The 20,430-nt window shown below is 50.2% G+C and overlaps 1 protein-coding gene across 2 annotated transcripts in view; it reads right to left on the bottom strand.

Annotated features, from left to right (window-relative positions):
* The window catches only part of ankhb (ANKH inorganic pyrophosphate transport regulator b), a 287,434-nt gene that overhangs the window by 170,577 nt on the left and 96,427 nt on the right, over nucleotides 1-20,430 (bottom strand). For both annotated transcript variants that reach the window (XM_072509527.1, XM_072509528.1), the window contains one exon: nucleotides 7,113-7,231. In XM_072509527.1, coding sequence (XP_072365628.1) covers nucleotides 7,113-7,231 — 119 coding nt within the window. The remainder of the gene's footprint in view (nucleotides 1-7,112; nucleotides 7,232-20,430) is intronic.

Raw genomic sequence — 20,430 nt, forward strand, 5'->3', positions numbered from 1 at the left:
GGCAGCGGGAGGTGTAGATAGAGTAAATGGATTGGGAGTGGGTTTGCGTGACGGATTGGACCGTGTTCACGACTCTCTGTAGTTTCTTATAGTCTTGGGCGAAGCAGTTGTCATACCAGGCTGTGATGAAGCCAGATAGGATGCTTTCTATGGTGCAGTTGTAAAAATTGGTAAGAGTCAATGTGGACATGCTGAATTGTCTTAGATTCCCGAGGAAGTATAGGCAATGTCAAGTTGCTTTGCAATATAAAAGTAACAATTTTTTCCTCAAGTAGAGAGTTGGGATTTTAGTACTGATATCAATGACACGTTGAAAATGATGATATGGGACTTCTGGTGACAGGGATGTGCTGATCGAACGCATGGAAAGTGTCTCTCCTCCTAGGAAATTGAATTTAGCCAATTTTACCCGAAATTAGCCCGCCAGATTCGGGGGGAAAAGTACCCGCTCATCACCCTCTTCAACACACTAAAGAAGATACAGGCCAACAATCGAAATGCCAGGCAGCAGCTGCACCAGAGGCCGCAAAGAGACGAGAGGCAACAGGAGTCTAGAGAAACTAATGGATGAGACAACGGGCCCACGAGGCGAGAAAGCCATTGGTTGCGCCAAAAAGAGAGAGGCCAACCGGCTGAGCAAGGAACTCCCCCCTCACCAGATGACGGTTGGAGGAAATTCCACTCCCGAGACGTAACTTAAAGAGGGCATATGGCTCGTGAACTAGGCAGCGGTCACGGAAGCACCCGTGGCAAAATAGAGAGACGTCTAGAAGCCGAGGAGAACATGATCCGAGAACGAGAAAAGGACTCCACGGACCAAAGTGACCGGATGGTTGCCCTAGAGGCTGTCATAGCAAGGTTGGTGGTGACCCAAGGGAGCCTGAAGGGGAAAGTGAAGGACCAGGGAAACTGGTCAAGGAGCCAAAACCTTAGAATAGTAGGGCTGCCGGAGAGAACCAAAGGCAGAAGCCCCACAGACTATGTGGCTCAGGCGCCAGGAAACATGGTGGGAAGAGACAGCTTCCCCAACCCACCAGAAATAGACAGAGCACAGAGATCACTCCGACCCAAACCCAGGGCCAGAGAGCAACCAAGGGCAATAATCGCAAAAATGCATGGGTACCAAGGCCGGGAAAAGATCCTGAGATGGGCCACTAGACAAAAGCCTGCCACTGGGAGGGACATCAGATAAGAATTCATCAAGACATTAGAGTAGACCTGGCCAAGCACCTGGCCGAGTTCAACAGGGCGTTTGGAACCTCCTGTTCCAAAGGAGGGTACTTTACCCAGCCAAGCTCTAAGTTACCTACCAGCACAAGGAGCACTACATTACGGACCCGGCAAAAGTGGATGAGTTCGGCAAAATAGTCACCTGAAATATCAGCGGGCTTAACGGCCCAGTGAAAATTATCCAGAGTCTTCGCCCACCTGAAAAGTATGAAAGCCTCCACGAGATGCACTTGAGGGAAAAGGACCGACTGCGGGTAATGAGGGGCTGGGTGGGACAGACCTACCATTCCTGCTACGGAACAAGAGCTAGAGGGGTAGCTATACTGCTCAGTAAGACCCGAAAGACGTGCTGTTAGGTAATTTGGACATTCTGAATTCTCTCTCTGTGTACCCAAACAGGCGTTGGAATATGGCGACTCGGGGATTTTCACAGTAGCTTTATTACAGTGTTAATGTAAGCCTACTTATGACAATAAAGATTATTAAGAGGACGGTGCTTACTGCGACAAGGATGGTTACAGACCCAGGGGGATGGTACGTCATGGTTAGCAGTGTCCTGGAAGGGCCACCAGTAGTTCTGGTCAACATGTACGCTCCCAACTGGGACGACACAGAGTTCATAAAGAAGACCATAGTGGAAATCCCCAACATTGACACACACATCAACTTATCGTGGAGAGGCCTTAACTGGGTACAGGACCCCTGGACGGACGGGTTGAACCCCAAAACAGGGAAGGCCTCTAACCTGGCAAAAGATCTCGGCACATTCATGGAGCAGATGGGAGCAATGGACGCTTGGTGGTTCACTCATCCAGGGTAGAAAGAGTCCTTCAAAAGGTGCAGACAGGACAGGGGGGTGGGGGGGGGGGGTCACAACACTGACAGATAGGGACTACTACACAGACAACAGACTGACAACAGTAGAGGAATGGACAGAGAAGTTCCAACTGACCAGGGGAAACGAGAGAAGATACATGCAAATTAAAAACTTCCGATGTAGGGTAACAAAAGAATATCCACCGGTGCCAAAACAATTGCTATTAGGGGAACTTCTGGACACGGACAACTTAAGGGGATGGGAAATTGCAGTGTCCAGCATGGCCGACTACTGAGGAAGGCACGCTCCTTACTGGACGAGACGGGAGAAAAATGGGAGGAAGAGCTAGGGTTTGAAATTGGGTGGGGCTCTGGAACGAAGCACTATACAGGGTCAACTCCACCTCCACTTGCGCAAGGCTAAGCCTAATGCAGATGAAAGTGGTACATAGAGCATACCTAACCAGAACCTGAATGAGCAGGTTCGTCCCAGAGGTGGAGGACAAATGCAATCGGTGCCAAGGAAGACCAGCCAACGCAAGCCCGCATGTTCTGGCAATGCCCCAAACTTATGGGGTTCTGGACAGCCTTCTTCAAGGTGATGTTTATGGTTGTGGGGATGAGGGTGGAGCTATGCCCGAAAATGGCAGTGTTTGGGGCATCAGAACAACCAGAACTCCTTATGGGAGGAGGGCTGACGCCATAGCCTTTACCTTCCTAATCGCCTGCCAAAGAATTCTGTTCGGGTGGCAATCGGCTACACCAACTAAAGCTGTGAACTGGCTGGGTGGCCGATCTACCGGAATTTCTCCAAATGGAGAAAGTCAAATTCACCATCTGGTGGTTGGAAGAGGGCTTCCACAAAACATGGAAGCCATTCACCAACCTGTTCTAAGACCTGTTTATAGCCAGCAGCCAGTAAACCAGGGGGAGGAGGGACTAGAGGAACCACGGATGCAAATGGAAGGGGGCGGGGGGGGGGTGGGGGGGGGGAAAGAGGGAGCGAGGGAGGGAACAAGGAGACACAGAACCAAACCACATCCCACACGGAAGGGGAGCGCCACCCCCTCTGTACCAAATGCTTGTTAATAGAAACAGCCAAATAAGAGCATGAGGTAATATATATATCACTAAGGTTCAGGAATGTTGAACCAATAAACAAAAAAAACACACTAGACAGAAAGAAGGGAAGGGGGATTTGGGAAATAGTGGGAGTTGGATTTAGGAGGCCAAGTCAAAAGCTGGGCACCTGTAAAATGTAAATTGTAATTGATGTTTATAATTTTCCCATATTTTTACTTTCATCCCGGTATTGTATAAAAAGAAAAAACAGTCAAAAAAATATGAAACTTCTGCTGTTATGAAATGTGGGTCACTGCTAATATTGCCTGACGTAAGTTTGAACAGAAAAACTATTTTTTTGATCGCTGAATGCAAAAGGCACTGTTGCTCATTTCAGTTATAACCTGGTAGCTCTTCCATCATCCCTTACCAGAGCATTAAAATGCAGCAGTAGACTTCTTCAGAATGACTAGATATGTAGCAGAGTCGACCATAGATCTTTTGCCATCCAAAAACTCAAATGTTTAATTGGAATAAAGCATGAATTACAAGTGCTGCATGTGTTTAAAGAAAGATCTGCATGTGATTCAGGCCTAATTTGTTTTAGTTAATACAACTTGGAAAATGGAAACAAACCCATTGTGGTGCAGCTAACAGTATCTTATAAAGATCCACGGCCAAGTTTTACTTTGCATATTGTTTAATAAGGTTCAATACTTTCCAGACCCATTAGGAGATGGGAAGGCTGGCAAAATGGCAGAGTAGGTGCCAGGGCTGCCCAACGCTTTCCCCTAGCATGCTAGTTCGCAAGCAGCTGGAAAGCTGGCAGATCGATGGCCAGCCAAGTGACCAATTGGGTCTCTCGCCAATGATTGGCCATTTTCCACCTCAGTGGTCCCTTTGTCCACTTTATGAGTGCCTATGGTCTTGCGGAAAAAACAGGTTCTAGAGGGAGAGCCTTCCTTTATGACACTCTGTGGCCCATGGAAGGGGACCTATAGCAATAGCTGCTCTCACAAGAATGCACCACTGCCACTCAATGAACCCCCTTGCCTCTATCACAGGGACCTGCCATGTGGAATCTGTGTGGGTAGAGTTGACAAAAACCAAGGGACAAAAAACATTAGTGGATGTCATATATAGACCCCAAAACTATGTGGTGAGGTTGGGAATGGCATTAAACAAGAAATTAGAGATGCATGTAACAAGGAAATATCGGTGATCATATGATTTTAATCTTCACAGATTGGGCAAATCAAATTAGCCACAATGCCGTAGAGGAGGAATTCCTGGAGTGTATACGGGATGGTTTTCTTGACCAATATGTGGAGGAACCAACTAGAGAGCAGGCCATCTTAGACTGGGTGCTGTGTAATGAGAAGGGAATCATTGCCAATCTGGCTGTACGAGACCCTTGGGGATGAGCGACCATAACATGATAGTATTTTTTATCAAGATGGAGAATGAGTTGTTGATTCGGAGACGAGGGTACTGAATCTTAATAAAGGGAACTATGAGGATATGAGGTGTGAGTTGGCCTTGATAGATTGGGGAGAATTACTTAAAGGGATAGATAATGGCAAACATTCAAGGAACGCATGGAGGAACTATAGCAACTGTTCATTCCTGTCTGGCACAAAAGCAAAGGGGGTAAGAGGGCCAATCCATGGCTTACAAAGGAAATTAGACATAGTATCCGATACAAGGAAGAAGCATACAGATTGGCCAAGAAAAATAATAGGTCTGAGGATTGGGAGCAACTTAGAAGGACGAAGGGATTGATTAAGGGGAAAGTACAGTACGAAAGGAAGCTTGCAGTAAAGACTGACACTACGAATTTCTACAGATATGTGAAGAGAAAGAGATCAGTAAAGAGAAATGTAGGCCCCCTACAGACAGAAACAGGGGAATGCATAATAAGGGACAAAGAAATGGCTGAGCAATTGAATACATACTTTGGTTCTGTCTTCAAAAATGAGGACAGAAATCAGATCCTAGAAATGTTGAAGAATGAAAGGTTTAGTGAGAGAGAAGAACTGAGGGAGATCAACATTAGTAGAGAAATGGTGCTGAGAAAACTAATGGGATTGAAGACGGATAAATCCCCAGGGCCTGAGAATCTGCATCCCAGGGTGCTTAAGGAGGTGGTTCTGGAAATAGTGGATGCATTGGTGGTCATTTTCCGGGATTCTATTGACTATGGAACGGTCCATGCAGATTGGAGGGTAGCTCACGTCACTCCGATATTCAAAAAGGGAGGTAGAGAGAAAGCAAGGAATTATAGGCCAGTAAGCCCAACATCGGTAGTGGGGAAAATGCTTGAATCCATTATCAAGGACTATAGAGCGGAACATTTAGAAAGCAGTGGCAGGATCAGTCAGAGACAGCGTGGATTTATGAAGGGAAAATCATTCTTGACAAATTTGTTGGAATTCTTTGAAGAGGTAACCAGTACAGTCAACAAGGGGGAGCCAATCGATGTGGTATATTTGGACTTTCAGAAGGCGTTTGACAAAGTCCCGCATAAGAGATTATTGTGCAAAATTAAAGCACATGGGATTGGGGGAAGTGTATTGAGGTGGATAGAAAACTGGTTGGCAGAGAGGAAACAAAGAGTAGGGATTAATGGGTCCTTTTCAAATTGGCAGGCAGTAACTAGTGGGGTACCACAGGGATCGGTGCTGGGACCTCAGTTATTCACAATATATATTAATGATTTGGATGAGGGAACAAAATGTAACATCTCAAAGTTTGCAGATGATACGAAATTAGGTGGGAGGGTGAATTGTGATGAGGATGCAGAGATCCTACAGCAAGATCTGGACAGGTTGGGTGAGTCGGCAAATCAATGGCAGCTGCAGTATAATCTGGATAAGTGTGAGGTTATTCACTTTGGAACCAAAAAACAGGAAGACAAATTACTTCCTGAATGGTTGTAAATTGGGAGAGGGGAGTGTGCAGCAGGACCTGGGTGTCCTTGTGCACCATTCGCTGAAGGTAAGCATGCAGGTGCAGCAGGCGATAAAGAAGGCGAATGGTATGTTGGCCTTCATTGCGAGAGGTTTTGAGTATAGAAGCAGTGATGTGTTGCTGCAATTGTACAGGGCCTTGGTGAGGCCACACCTGGAGTATTGTGTGCAGTTTTGGTCTCCTTCTCTGAGGAAGGATGTTCTTGCTCTTGAGCGAGTGCAACGAAGGTTTACCAGACTGATTCCAGGGATGGCGGGACTGTCATATGAGGAGAGATTGACTAGGTTGGGATTGTTCTCGCTGGAGTTCAGAAGAATGATGGGGGATCTCATAGAGACGTATAAAATTCTAACAGGACTAGACAGGGTAGATGCAGGGAAGATATTACCAATGATGGGTGTCCCCAGAACCAGGGGTCACAGCCTGAGGATTCAGGGTAAACCATTTCGGACAGAGATAAGGAGACATTTCTTCACACAAAGAGTGGTGAGCCTCTGGAATTCATTACCACAGGAAGTAGTTGATGCTAAAACTTTGAATATATTCAAGATGCGGCTAGATATAGCACTTGGGGAGAATGGGATCAAAGGCTATGGGTAAAAAGCAGGATTAGGATATTGAGTTGGATGATCAGCCATGATCGTAATGAATGGCGGAGCAGGCTCGAAGAGCCAAAAGGCCTCTTCCTGCTCCTATCTTCTATGTATCTATGCCTGACCATGATTTCTCCTGACCTCACTTAGCTATCTTTGAGAGTGCCCACCCATTGCAGTGCCTTCCCCTTGTCGTTTAAGTCTCAGCAATGGTCATCACTAATTGGATGGCGGCCCTGGCAGTGGCCACTTACTTGACCACCACTAGCAAAATGCCACCTCGGATCTCACAACCCACCGAAGCAGAAAGCTGTCATTTCATTTCTCCATTAATAGTACCAGGATCATATGCAAGACCAATATTAATCTATTACTGCAGGAAACAATAGCTGAGAGAACACAAGTATATTCATTAAAAAACAAAATCATATCTTAATTTACCAATGAATCCAGCATTGGGAAGGCAGCCAGATAGAGGAAGGCCTTTCTCGTTTTATTTCCCACAGAATCATCCACATGATGCAATTTGTTAATAATATAATATCCCAGATCTGTATATGCTGAAAATAGAACAGAAAAAAAAGGGACAACATTGAGCATGGTCAATTGTCATAGTTAACACATGATTGATTTACAAAACAGGTTGAGAGGGTCATTGTTATCCCCATTTTAAATAAAGGCTCCGGCTATTCGCTGGCGGTGGGATTCTCTGGTCCCACCAACAGCGCACCCCCGTCTGTTGGTTTCCTGGCTGCATGGACTGGCTTCAATGCAAATTCCCATTGACAGCAGTGAGAGCAGAGAATCCCATCACCAGTGAACGGCGCACCACCTCCCGCGGGTAACACGCGGCTGGGTGGCTGGAAAATCCCGCCCAAAATATTTTCAATACTGTAAACTAGCATTGTGCCTCAAGCTACATAGTAGCCAAAGTTTTTCAAATAGGGTCCTCGTTCAATGTTGGCACATACCAGAAAATGTTATCTATCCAAAGATCATCCCATAGGAAATAAGACACTCTGATCAATAGTTTACTCGTATTTATATCATTTCACCATGCAAATTCAAACCAGGTAGTTTTCACTTATTAATTGTATATAATTTGGGTGTTAATTGTATTCAGATGGTAGGTTGATGATTCGGGACTCACTCTGGCTGATCGTCCTTTGGGAGTGCTTTGTATGCAATTTGTGTCTCTAGCTTGTAAGTAAATACAAAGAAGGAGCTCTATCCTTCACCACCTGTCTACCTAACTTTTGACACAGTTTACTACAGTACAATGCAAATACAACAAAGTTAATCTACAAAATATTAGATGTGATCTGAGAACTAGTAAGATTTTTTGGTAAACATTCATGCTGAGAGAAACCAGTGACATCATATAAATATATGTATAAAACACTAGTGAGGCCACAACTGGAGACTGGAGTATTGTGTGCAGTTCTAGGTGCCACATTACAGGGGGGGGGGGGGGGGCGGATGTTATCGCTCTGGAAAGAGCGCATCAGAGGTTTACAAGAATGTTGCCAGGGCTAGAAAAGTGCAGCTATGAGGAGAGATCGGATAGGTTGGGGTTATTTTCCTTGGAGCAAAGAAAGCTGAGGGGTGACTTAATTGAGGTGGACAAAATTATGAGGGGAAGAGAAAGAGTGGACAGGATGAAATTGTTTCCTTTGGTGGAGAATTATAGAACCAGAGGACACAGACTCAAGATAAGTGGCAGAAGGTGTCGAGGTGTCATGAGGAAGAACGTTTTTACGCCGAGGGTAACGGGAGCCTGGAATTCACTGCCCAAGTTGGTGGTGGAGGCAGAGACCCTAAGCTCTTTTAAAAAGGTACCTGGATCTGCACCTTAAGTGTTCTAAGCTATGGCCTGGATTCAGGAAGGTGGGATTAGAAAGGGCAGCTGTCCTCGGGCTGGCATGGACAAGATGGGCCAAATGGCCTCCTCCTGTGCTGTACAGGTAGCATGGTAGAACAGTGGTTAGCACAGTTGCTTCACAGTTCCAGGGTCCCAGGTTCGATTCCTGGCTTGGGTCACTGTCTGTGCGGAGTCTGCACGTTCTCCCCATGTCTGCATGGGTTTCCTCTGGGTGTTCCGGTTTCCTCCCATTGGTCCTGGAAAACATGCTTATTAGGTGAATTGGATATTCCAAATTCTCCCTGTGTATCCAAACAGGCGCCGGAATGTGGCGACTCGGGGCTTTTCACAGTAACTTCATTGCAGTGTTAATGTAAGCCTACTTGTGACAATAAAAATTATTATTACATGTAACCTTTCTAAGATTCAATGGAATTTGTGGGAAGAAGCAATTTAAGACATTCAGGATCAGTCAGGTAAGGAGTAGTGTGCTTCCTGGTAGAGTGACAAAAGTGCTTTAAGTGACGACTGCTACTCTACCTATTTGACTTTTTTCAAATTTTGCACAACAGCCATCCTTTTGGCCTTTGTAAGAAGACTTAATTTTGTATTAAAATCACCTATTGCGATCTATTTTATGTTGTGGATCAGCATCCGCTAGAAATGTGAGCAACACATTCCAAATTCATTCGAGCCCTCAAAAAGCAGAGATTTTCACCGTATCAAATTGCGTTGGCAATTAAAACCAGATACCAAGAAATTTACAAAACATATATCTACCAGTTAAAAATGTATTTTTTATTAATTCATGTCACTAGCAGTTATTACTTATTCCTAATTTCTCTCAAGATACTTTCTTGACCTGCTGGTGTATGTATCCCCACAGTGCTATTGGGGACGGAGTTCCAGAAACTTGACTCAGCAGCTCGTCACTAACAAGGGGGAGCTTCTTTTAAATGCTCCCTCACCAATCCCGTCAACACACAAGCATGGCAGCACACAGACTTGCTCCTTGTTTTTGGGATGCCAACCTGGCCAGGCTCCTCGATGCTGTGGTTGCGAAATGGGACATCCTGATCCCCCGAGGGGGTCAGAGGCCAGATGCAGGGTCAAAATGCTGCATGGAAGCCAGTGGGAGTGGCCGTCAGTGCGGAGAGCAAGACCAGGAGGACCAGCGTCCAATGTCGGAAGATGACCAACGACCTCCACCGACCTGCAAGCATAAGTTACCACCTCACTCCGAGCAGCAGTTCTGCATGCCACCCCTCAAATTTCCAAATGCCCGGGACTTCCGGTGGCGGCCATGGTGTGAGTGGTCACACATTTGGTGACTCCTGCTCGTAGCAGTTCTTTCGGACCTTTCCCCCGGTTAAAGGGTGGATGCGAGGAGGTAAAAAGCTGCAGGAGAGCTAGCAGAAGAGAGAGAGCCACTGGTGCATGGAGCCGAGGGCCAGAAGCGGTTGCAAAAGAGGAGAACAGAGTGCAAAAGCTGGTGCGGTGTCTGCGACACACGTGGGGATAGTGGAGGGTCAGGGAGTGGCCCTGCCGGCTCAGTGGTCAATAGAGTAGCTGATGGGCTTCCTGAACGGGAAGTTCACCCAGCAACACAAGGAGAATCTGGAGGACCTGGCCCAGGCGGTGGATTTGATTAAGGCGGTGCTTGACCACGTGAAGACGAGGCTAGAGGCCCAGGGTCAGGTGATCAAGAAGATGGAGGAGATGGCGGGGGAACACGAGGAGCAGCTCGCCTCGATGGCGGCGGTGATGGGGCTGATGAGGGGTCAGCAGAGGTGGCCAAGAGGAGAAAGTCGAAGACCTGGAGAACCGGTCACACAAGCAGAATATTAGGATTGTGGGCCTACTGGAGGGAAGTGAGGGAGCTGAACCTGGAGCGTTTGTGGGGAAGATGTTGGAGAAGCTGCTGGGAGAGGGTGCATTTGTACGGCCTCGGGCAGTGGATCGAGCACATAGGGCGCTAATGAATAAGCCCCAGGGGAACTAGCTGCCGAGGGCAATGGTGGTGTGATTGCACCATTTCCTGGACAAGGAGCGGATCTCGAGGTGGGCCAGGCAGACTAGGCGCTGCACCTGGGAGCGCAGTGAACTTCGAATACATCAGGACCTGGGTGCAGAGCTGGCCAGGAGGAGAGCGAGCTTCAATAAGGCCAAGGCAGCCCTCTTCAAGAAGGGGGTGAAGTTCTGAATGTTGTACCCGGCACGTTTGTGGGCGATTTCTGAAGGCCGGGAATTGTACTTTGTGATGTCGGACGAGGTGATGGAGCTTATCAGCGACAATGGACTGGCAGGAGCAGGAAGACATTGAACTTTGGTGGAGATGCTTTGGCGCTGTGTTTAATCTGTGTTTGGGGCTATTGTTTTGCTTCTGGTTTGTTTCTGTTCTCTGTTGGAAGATGGGGTGTTGGTCTCTTCGATTGGGCTTGGGGAGAGGTAGTTTTTGTTTGCACCAGCAGGATGGTTGGGGGGGGGGGGGGGGGAGATGAATCAGTGGGAGGTAGAACGCTAGGCGCCATGGGCAGGGAGCTGTCAGGCTAGCTGGGGCGGGCTACATCACGGAAGCGCAGTGGGGGATGAGCAGAAGGTTAGTGGGGGGATGGGGGTAGGGGTTGGTGTTTGAGGGACTGGGCGGGGGGGTGGGGGAAGACATACTGCTGACAGGGGGGGACTTCTAAAAGGTAATGAGAGGGGGATCGATGACGGTGGGCCGAGGGAAGTGTGGGACGCGGGCTGGAGGCTGGTCCAAGAGGGGCTATGGTTGATCGAGGTGTGGGGGGGGCGGGGAGAAAAGTAGCGTCCCCCCCCCCACCCCCCGACAAAGCTGATCACGTGGAACATGCAAGACTCACCTGAAGGTGGGTGGGGGACCAGACTAGACTGAGGAAGGCATGGGTAGGGCAGGTATTTCATTTGGGATTGGATTCAAATAAACAAAGGGGGTGGTGATTATGATCAATAAGCGGGTGGCGTTTGAAGTGGAAGTACAGTGACGGACTCTGGGGGAGGTATGTTGTGGTGAGCGGGAAACTGGAGGGGATGCCGGTAGTGTTGGTAAACATCTATGTCCCAAACTGGGACGATGTCAAATTTCTGAGGTGGATGCTGGGGAGGATCCCTGACCTGGATTCTCATTGGTTCATTATGGGGCTTTAATACGGTCCTAGATCAGAGACTGGACCGGTCGAGCTCGAGGTCGGGGAGGGGGCGTGATTGGATCCGTGGAAATTTGAGAGACAGAGGGCAAGAATTTTCATTCTACTCCCATCTGTGGAAGGTGTAGTGCCGAATAGATGCTTTTGTGTTCGATAAGACGTTGTTGGCGGGTGTGGTTGATGTAGAGTATTCGGCAATAGTGGTGTCGGACCATGCTGCACAATGGGTGGACCTACGAGCAAGCAAAGGGGGCCCAGTGCCCTGGAGGTTGGAGGTGGGACTGTTGGCGGAGGAAGAGGTGTGCGAGCGAGTGAGGGAGGCCATCCAGGCATGTAAGGAAATTAATGACATGGGGTAGGTCTCGGCAGGTACGGTATGGGAGGCACTGAAAGAAGTGGTCAGGAGGAGTTTATTTTGATTCAGGCGCATAGGGAGAAGGCGGAGCAGGCGGGGCTGCTAAAAGAGCGGCAGAGGCTGCAAATGGAGTTTGGGCTATTATCTACGGATAAGGTGGTGGGGCAATTGAGAAGAACGAGATGGCCAGTGCAGTGTACGCGAGCAGGATGCTAGCGCACCAGTTGAGGAAGCAGGAGGCAGCGAGGGAGATTGGGAAAGTGAATGACACGGGTGGGAATACAGTCTTGGACCCGGTAGGGATGAATGGGGTGTTTTGGGACTTCTATAGCAAGCTGTACGAGTCGGAACCCCCAGCCGGGGTGGAGGGGATGAGGCAGTTTCTAGAGAGGTTGGAGTTCCCGAAGGTGGATGAGGAGTTGGTGGAGGGCCTGGGGGCCCCAGTTCGGCTGGCAGAAGTAGTGGAGGGGCTGGAGGTGATGCAATCAGGCAAGACTCCAGGTCCGGATGGTTACCCGGTGGAATTTTACAAGAGGTTCTTGGCGATATTGGGACCGCTGCTGGTGGCTTTCAATGAGGGAAAGGAGCTGGGAGTACTCCCCCCCGACTTTATCATCGGCATCAATCTCCCTCATTCTAAAGCGGGATAAAGACCCGGAACAATGTGGGTCATATATACCCAATTTCCCTGCTAATTCTAGATGTCAAACTATTGGCTAAGATCTTGGCCTCGATGCTTGAGGATTGTGTGCCAGGGGTAATAGGGGAGGACTAGACGGGGTTAGTGAAGGGGAGGCAAATGGGAGCCAACACAGGAGGTTACTTAATGTGATCATGATGTCGCCAGAGGAAAGAGAGGTAGAGGTGATGGTTGCCATGGATGCAGAAAAGGCCTTTGATCAAGTGGAGTGGGAATACCTATGGGAGGTCCTGGGGCAGTTTGGGTTTGGGCAGGGATTTGTGGACTGGGTCCAGTTGTTATAACAGGCACCGGTGGCGAGTGTGCGGGTAAACTGGGTAAAGTCAGATTATTTTAGGCTGCACCGGGGGACGAGGCAGGGGTGCCCACTTTCCCCAATGCTGTTTGCCCTGGCTATAGAACCGCTAGCAATGGCACTGGAACGTCGGGGGTATGGTAGGGGATAGTGTGGGGGAGGGGGTGAAGCTTTACGCGGATGATTTACTCCTATACATTTCAGACCCGCTGGGTGGATTGGAGGGATTATGGGGATATTAGAGGAATTTGGCCAGTTTTCAGGGTATAAATTGAATATGGGCAAGAGTGAGGTCTTTGCGATTCAGGCGAGAGGGCAGGAGATGGGATTGGGGAGGTGCCTTCAAGGAGGTAGGGGGGAGCTTTCAGTATTTGGGTATCCAGGTGGCACGGAAATAGGAGCAGCTGCATAAACTGAATTTAGTTTGGCTGGTAGAACAGATGAGTGGGGTCTTTCGGATGTGGGATGTGCTCCCGCTGTCATTGGCGGGCAGGTACAGACAGTGAAAATTGTTCGTCTTTCGTAGCCATCCAATTTGTTTCCCAAGACTTTCTTTAAAATAGTAAATGCGGTAATCTCGGGATTCATTTGGGTAGGTAAAACCCCGCTGGTGAGGAAGGTGCTGCTGGAGCAGGGGAGTGGGGGGGGTTGGCTCTTCCAAATTTTAAAAATTATTATTGGGCGGCGAATATAGCAATGGTCAGGAAGTGGGTACTGGGGAAAGGTCGGTTTGGGAACGGGTGGAGGCGGCCTCATGGAAAGACACAGGTTTGGGGCATTGCTAATGGCACCTCTGCCGTTCTCGCACGCCAGGTACTTCATAAGCCCGGTAGTAGTTGCATCCCTGAGGGTGTGGGGACAGTGGCGGCAGCACATGGGACTGGAAGGGGCGTCGTTTGGAGGTTCGATTAAGGGAGGATGCCCTGAGGCGAATCAATGCATCTTCGTTGTGTGCCAGACTCAGCCTGACACAATTTAAGGTGGTCCACAGTGCGCAAATAATGGTCGCTCAGATGAGCAGGTTCTTTGAGAGGGTGGCGGGTAGGTGTGGCCGCTGTGCGGGGGGTCCTGCGGACCATATCCACATGTTTTGGCCATGTCCGACGACGAGAGGGTCCTGGCAGGGGTTTGCTGATGACATGGCAGAGGTATTAAAAGTGAGGATGGTACCGAGTCCAGAGGTGCCGATCTTTGGAGTGTCGGATGATCCAGGAGCCCAGGGGATGAGAGAGGCCCACATCCTGGCCTTTGCCTCCCTGCTGGTCCGGAAACAGATCCTGCTAGGCTGGAGGGGCTCGGAGCCCCCGAAATCGGGGGTGTGAGTTACTGACATTCCAGGGTTTCTCAGACTCGAGAAAATTAAATTCGCCTTAAGAGGATCGCTGTTGGGGTTTGCCCGGAGGTGGCAAATCAACCTCTTCAAGAAAAGTCAAGGGCAGTGTTTCTCCCGGAATTGGCGGGGCGGCCTGTACCGGCGCCAAAGAGCGGCGTGATCCACTCTGGTGTTGGGCCGCCCGGAAGTTTTGGAATCCTCCGCACCGAAAACAGGCGGCCGCTCAGCCCATCGGGGCCCGGAGAATTGCCCGGGGGGGGGGGGGGGGGGTGTACAGCCCTGCCCAAAAACCGGCACCGGAGAATTCGGCAGCCGGCGTCGGAGCGGGATTCACGTCGCCCCCCGGCGATTCTCCAACCCAAGCTGTCAGCAGGTGTGGGGGAGGGGAGGGTGTGCGGTTGGTTATATGGTTTTATTCTAGTTCAAACCTGATTATCATTTCCTCTCACTAACCACATGTCCATTCTCTCACAGGATCTCCATCTAATGAGGCTGGGCCATGCAGAGTCAACCGCTCACTCCCAAGTGACCACCTTGGAGGAGAGTTCTGAGGAGACCACTATTGCGTGTCAAAGCTATCATGCCCATCTTCCACCAGCGCAGAGACACACACATCTCAGTGGACAACATTAGTGGACAGGCGTTTGGGAAACAATCTGCTGAGCATCACACAGTTGCTGATGCACATCAGGTGGAGGCAGGAATGTCCAAGGGAGTCAGTAGTCAGAGGCCTGTAGGATCCCAAGAATCTGCTGAATCCCCATCAGATGCTGATACTCTGGACAAGGTTATCTCAGAGCTGGTGCAGATGCTAGGACACGGCCGTGAGATTCAGGAGAGGACATTGCAGCAAGTGTATAGCCAATTGGAAGGAGTCCCAAGGCTACAGACCCAGGAGATGATACCGACAATGTGTGGTACAGAGGACAACAGGGGTGGCGACTGCAGTTGAAAACCTGTTGCACAACGTCAGCGTCCTGAGTGGTGATGTCCAAGGCATGGCTCAATCTGGAACGACCATGGCTGAGGGCTTCGACATCATGTCCCAGTCGATGAGGGACATGTCCCATCTGCAGGTGGACATTGACGAGGCACTTCAGAGCATGGCCCAGTCACTGAGCAGCATTGCTGAGATGTCTACACCATGGTGCAGACTCTGGGGTGCCGCCAGGGTTGGAAAAGCCAGATGGCACAGAGACATCTGGAGCTCACTCCAGCTGCCTCTCCATCCCATGGAAACCCCCAGAGCCCTACGGACACCATCAGGAAGGAGGAAGCACTGGAGGCCAACGTGGGACCTCCCACCAAGGAGAGGGCAGCTGTCTCCAGTTCTTCCAAATCTCCCCTCCTGACACCGACACATTTCAAGGGCAGCGGACACAGTTCCAGGGTGGCACAGCGATGCCAGTGACACTGGTAAGTCGGATGGTGCCCTCCAGAGAACATCCCACTAAGGGCATCACAGGCCACAGGGCATGAAAAGCATCAGACTGCCTCCACCTCTGATGTGCATCCTGGGGACACACAGACGTAGCAGTCGTGGCAGTAGATATCGTGAAATCAAGGAGACTAAGGATGACTGAGTGGCACTGGGGTCGGGGGAGGGAGGGTGGGAGAAGGCGAGCGGTCACAATCTGTAGCTGGGGGGAATGGAAATGGCTAATTTCCTATTAACCTCTGTCGCATTAATCAGCGAGCCTGCCTGCAGAGGATAATGCAGTGGGGGGAAGGAGGGGAATGGGGGGGGGGGGGGGGGGAGAGAGAGAGAGTGAGCTGACGGACAAAGACTCGCCCTATGAGAAGCCGCCGAGGATGAGGGCCTCCCTGGTCCTCCGGACATGCACCGCCCCTGTACTCCACCCTCCATCTCTTACCCAGGCTCGTCCACCATACCCTCCTGGTCCAGCTCTTCCTCCTCCAGCATGTCACCCCTGTGCCAGTTTATGGAGGGCACAGCAGACCAACAAAAAGCAGAAGATCCTCTGGGGAGTACACTGCAATGAACCAACAGAGTGATCCGGGCATGAGAACCGCATTTATAGCAGTCTTTTGCACCGTTCAATGGCAGCACGGATGGAACATCGGCCTTGTTATGTCAGGTCTCCCCTACGGGTTCCAGTCTCCACCCTGTCAACATCAGCCAGGACCTCAGCAGGTCCCTTATCCCCCAAGAGCAACCCTTCAACCTGGGGTGGTCCTCAAAGACGTTGAGGATCTCCAGGTGTTCCAGGATATGCTGTAATGCATGTTCCCTGGGAAGCATGCACACACGTGCACGATCTGGAGGTGGTGGTCGCACACTGGTTGAACATTCAGGGGGTGCTACCCCTTCCTGTTAATGAAGGACACTTCCTGATGCCCCGGTGCATGCCATCAATTACCCCCTGGGCCTGGGACATCCCAACGATGGCAGAGAATCCAGCAGCCAGGGCATCATTGTGGGCTTGGTACAGCTCAAAGTTGATAGTCTGCTGCCTAGACATACAGGGCATCCGTGACCTCAAGTCCCCGCTCGAGTCCTGGAATGAACTGGTTGCATAAAAGTTCAGGGCTGTGGTGACCGTCACAGCCACCGGGAGCACATGTCCTCCTCTTCCATAGGGTGCCAAATCCACATGGACGTGGCACAGGTGTCGCACTTAAATGGACTCTCCTGTGGCACATGCTTCCATCATCACCTCGATCTTCCTCCCCAGCCTGATGGGTGTGCGGAAGCCCCCTGCACATGGGCTGCTGCCACCAGCCTCCATCAGTGTCTGACCACCTGGGCTGCCATCAGCACCGCGAGGGCATCCTCTGCAGGACCAACTCCACCATTTACTCTGTTATCCCTAAGGAATTGGAGAAGGAAAGAGGCCGACAATCATTTAGGGTTTCCACCCCGGGACCCTCAAATCTACCAAGTCTCTCCTACACTTATATAACCTGCCTTCTTTCAGAGTACCATTCACCGAGCCAGTTGTGCTGGAAAACCTCGCTCTGCGCACTCACCCCTGGCCACATCAGGAGCCCCTGGCCCCCAGGTCCCTGCCAGGAGCATTAGGGAGACTGTGCTCAGATGTTCTCCCCTGTTCCACACACTCAGCCTGTGGTCGTGAGGATAACCCCACTGCTGAAGCCCAGCTTGAGAGTGTTTGATTGTTGGCTGCTGCCTCTATGGTGCTGACGTTTCTAGAGTTCAGGCAAAGTGTTCAGGCTTCAAAGTTTGATTGAAATGCGATGCAATAATCATCGTCTGATACATAGCACGTGTATCGACGAGAAGCCACTTGAGTAGTATAATAATAAGTCAACATTAACAAAGATTGAAATCAACTATGTAACATTTCACTTATCACACTAACCATTGAACAACAAGGAAAAGCCACTGTTCCATATTGGTACCAATCCAAAGCTACATCAGCTCATTTTCACAAAAAAAAACAAATACACCACTTACAGGTTCCTCAATAGAAACAGTGGATAAGTCTGGGAATGTGTTATCATCTTACATAGAACATAAAAGTGCAAAAGGAGGCCATTCGGCCCATCGTGTCTGCACCGACCCACTTAAGCCTTCACTTCCACCCTATCCCCATAACCCAATAATCCCTCCCAACCTTTTTGGACACTTAGGGCAGTTTAGCACGGCCAATCCACCTAACCTGCACGTCTTTGGACTGTGGGAGGAAACCGGAGCAAACCCATGCAGACATGGGGAGAACATGCAGACTCCACACAGACAGTGATCCAGCGGGGAATCGAACCTGAACCCTCACGCTGTGAAACCACAGTGCTAGCCACTGTGCTACCATGCTGTCCAGAACTTTGTCGGAGAAATGATCCGTTCATCAATGCGTGACTTGTTGGTTGTTCCACGTATCAGTGCCATTTTCCGTCCAGGCCCTCACACACGTCCCAATCTGATCGGAACCAAATCTTGGCATCCACATATTCCACTGATACTCAAGGTGCAGTTGAGCATCCTTGACCTCCAGCATGTTTCAGCCGTGATGACATGCTAAGTTACATGCAGCATTCACCACACCAGCAACGAAAGCATCAGCAATCTGCAAAAACATTTCTTCAACATTTTTATCAGGTTGCTCAGTTCGATCAATGGCATACATCAGTTCCCGCAACTTCTGCTTGTTTCAAATCTGATTGCCTTCTGGACTCGTACGTCCCCCTGAGCCCAGTGTTCCAGGACTCAGGCATCTTACAAAAATGTGTCCTTCTTTCAGGCTGCAGCAAAAGAAGGAAACAGCCTCCAGGCATTTGCAGCCACAAGCAAGCAGCAAACATAACCTTTAGCTATGAAGTGCTCTCACAACTAACCAGCTCAATTTGTTATTAGCACCAGCCTTCAATGGTGAAGCCTGAGGCTGCTCACAGTCAAAGGGAGTTAAAGTGACCTTCAGCATTTCACCAAGAATAGGGCACTGTTCTGAAGTTTCTGGTAGGGCAGGCAGGTAACAGATATAGTTGCCCCCGTTATGGAAATCCACAACATTTAAAGATGGCTTGAAGGCCTCATGGACGAAAAGTCCCTCACCTGCCGCCGCCCCCCCCCCCCCCCCCAAGCCCACCGACCCTGGAGCGATCCACGGCCTAGAATGCTTCAATCCCCAATGAAACCTAAGGATTCTCCCACCCACCTCCCCGAGCACAGGGGCAGCAGCTCTAGTGCCCTTGAGCTGCAAGCCAGAAAATGGAAATGGCTACTCACCTCCTCAATTCCCCGCTGCAGCCATTGCACCAGCCGCACATCTTTAAAAAGGAGTACTAAACGACGCTTGCACGGATCCACTCGCCCCATTTGTTCCATAAATCCCTTAAGCACCTTGGCCGCTGCCGGCCTTTTCCCGGTCCTGGATCTGGACTGGTCTAGCCCTGGGTCCAGCACTGTGTTAAAGTCCCCCCCCATTATCAAGTTTCCCACCTCCAGGTCCGGGATACGTCCCAGCATTCGCTTCATGAATCCCGCGTCATCCCAATTCGGGGCATATACATTCACCAGCACAACCGCCTCGCCCTGCAATCTGTCACTCACCATCACATATCTGCCCCCACTATCCACCACTATGTACTTAGCCTCGAATGATACACGTTTCCCCACCAGTATTGCCATCCCTCTGTTTTTCGCGTCCAACCCCGAGTGGAAAACCTGTCCCACCCATCCTTTCCTTAGTCTAACCTGATCCGCCAACATCAGGTGCGTCTCCTGGAGCATGACTACGTCCGCCTTCAGTCTCTTTAAGTGCGCGAACACCCGTGCCCTCTTAATCGGCCCATTTAAACATCTCACATTCCACGTGATCAGCCGGATTGGGGGGCCATTCACCCCCCCCCCCCCTCGTCGACTAGCCATCCCCTTTTAGGCCATCTCCTCATCCAGGTCCCACGCACCCGTCTGTCCCCCAGATGGCGCCCTCCCGTCCCGACCACCTCGTCTCATACCAGCTCCCCCTTACACTCAGCAGCAGCAACCCAGTTAATCACATCCCCCCCCCCTCCCCTCCCCTCCCCCCCTCGTTAGATCCCCCTCTAGCTTGATTACTCCCCCCATATTGCTTCCGGAAATCAGCTAACTCTAGCTGACCTCGGCTTCCCCCGTTCATTCTTTGACCTCCCTGCGTGTGAGGCTCCCTTCCTTCCTGTGCCCCTTTTCCCGCTATAATTTTCATAGCGCGGGAAAATGCCCGCACTTTCCTCTCGGCCCCGCCCCTTATGGCGCAGTTCCCTCATTCCCCTTCCCTGTCCCTTTTCCCCACTGGCGCCCACATTTCTTCATGTCCCCCCCATCGGGGGGAGAAAAATTCCCCGTCCAACATTGTTATACAGTAGCCCTCCCCTTTCCCTACTTTACATTTCTGTACCACCACATCGCTGCCTCTCTCCGAACATCAAATTCTCATATCTAGTCCAGTTTCTCTTCTTGAATGAATGTCCATGCCTCCTCCGCCGTCTCAAAGTAGTGGTGTTTGCCCTGATGCGTGACCCATAGTCGCGCCGGCTGCAGATCCCAAATTTGACTTTCTTCCTATGGAGCACTGCCTTGGCCCGGTT

This window comes from Scyliorhinus torazame, chromosome 6 (assembly GCF_047496885.1).
Source record: "Scyliorhinus torazame isolate Kashiwa2021f chromosome 6, sScyTor2.1, whole genome shotgun sequence".
Taxonomy (NCBI): domain Eukaryota; kingdom Metazoa; phylum Chordata; class Chondrichthyes; order Carcharhiniformes; family Scyliorhinidae; genus Scyliorhinus; species Scyliorhinus torazame.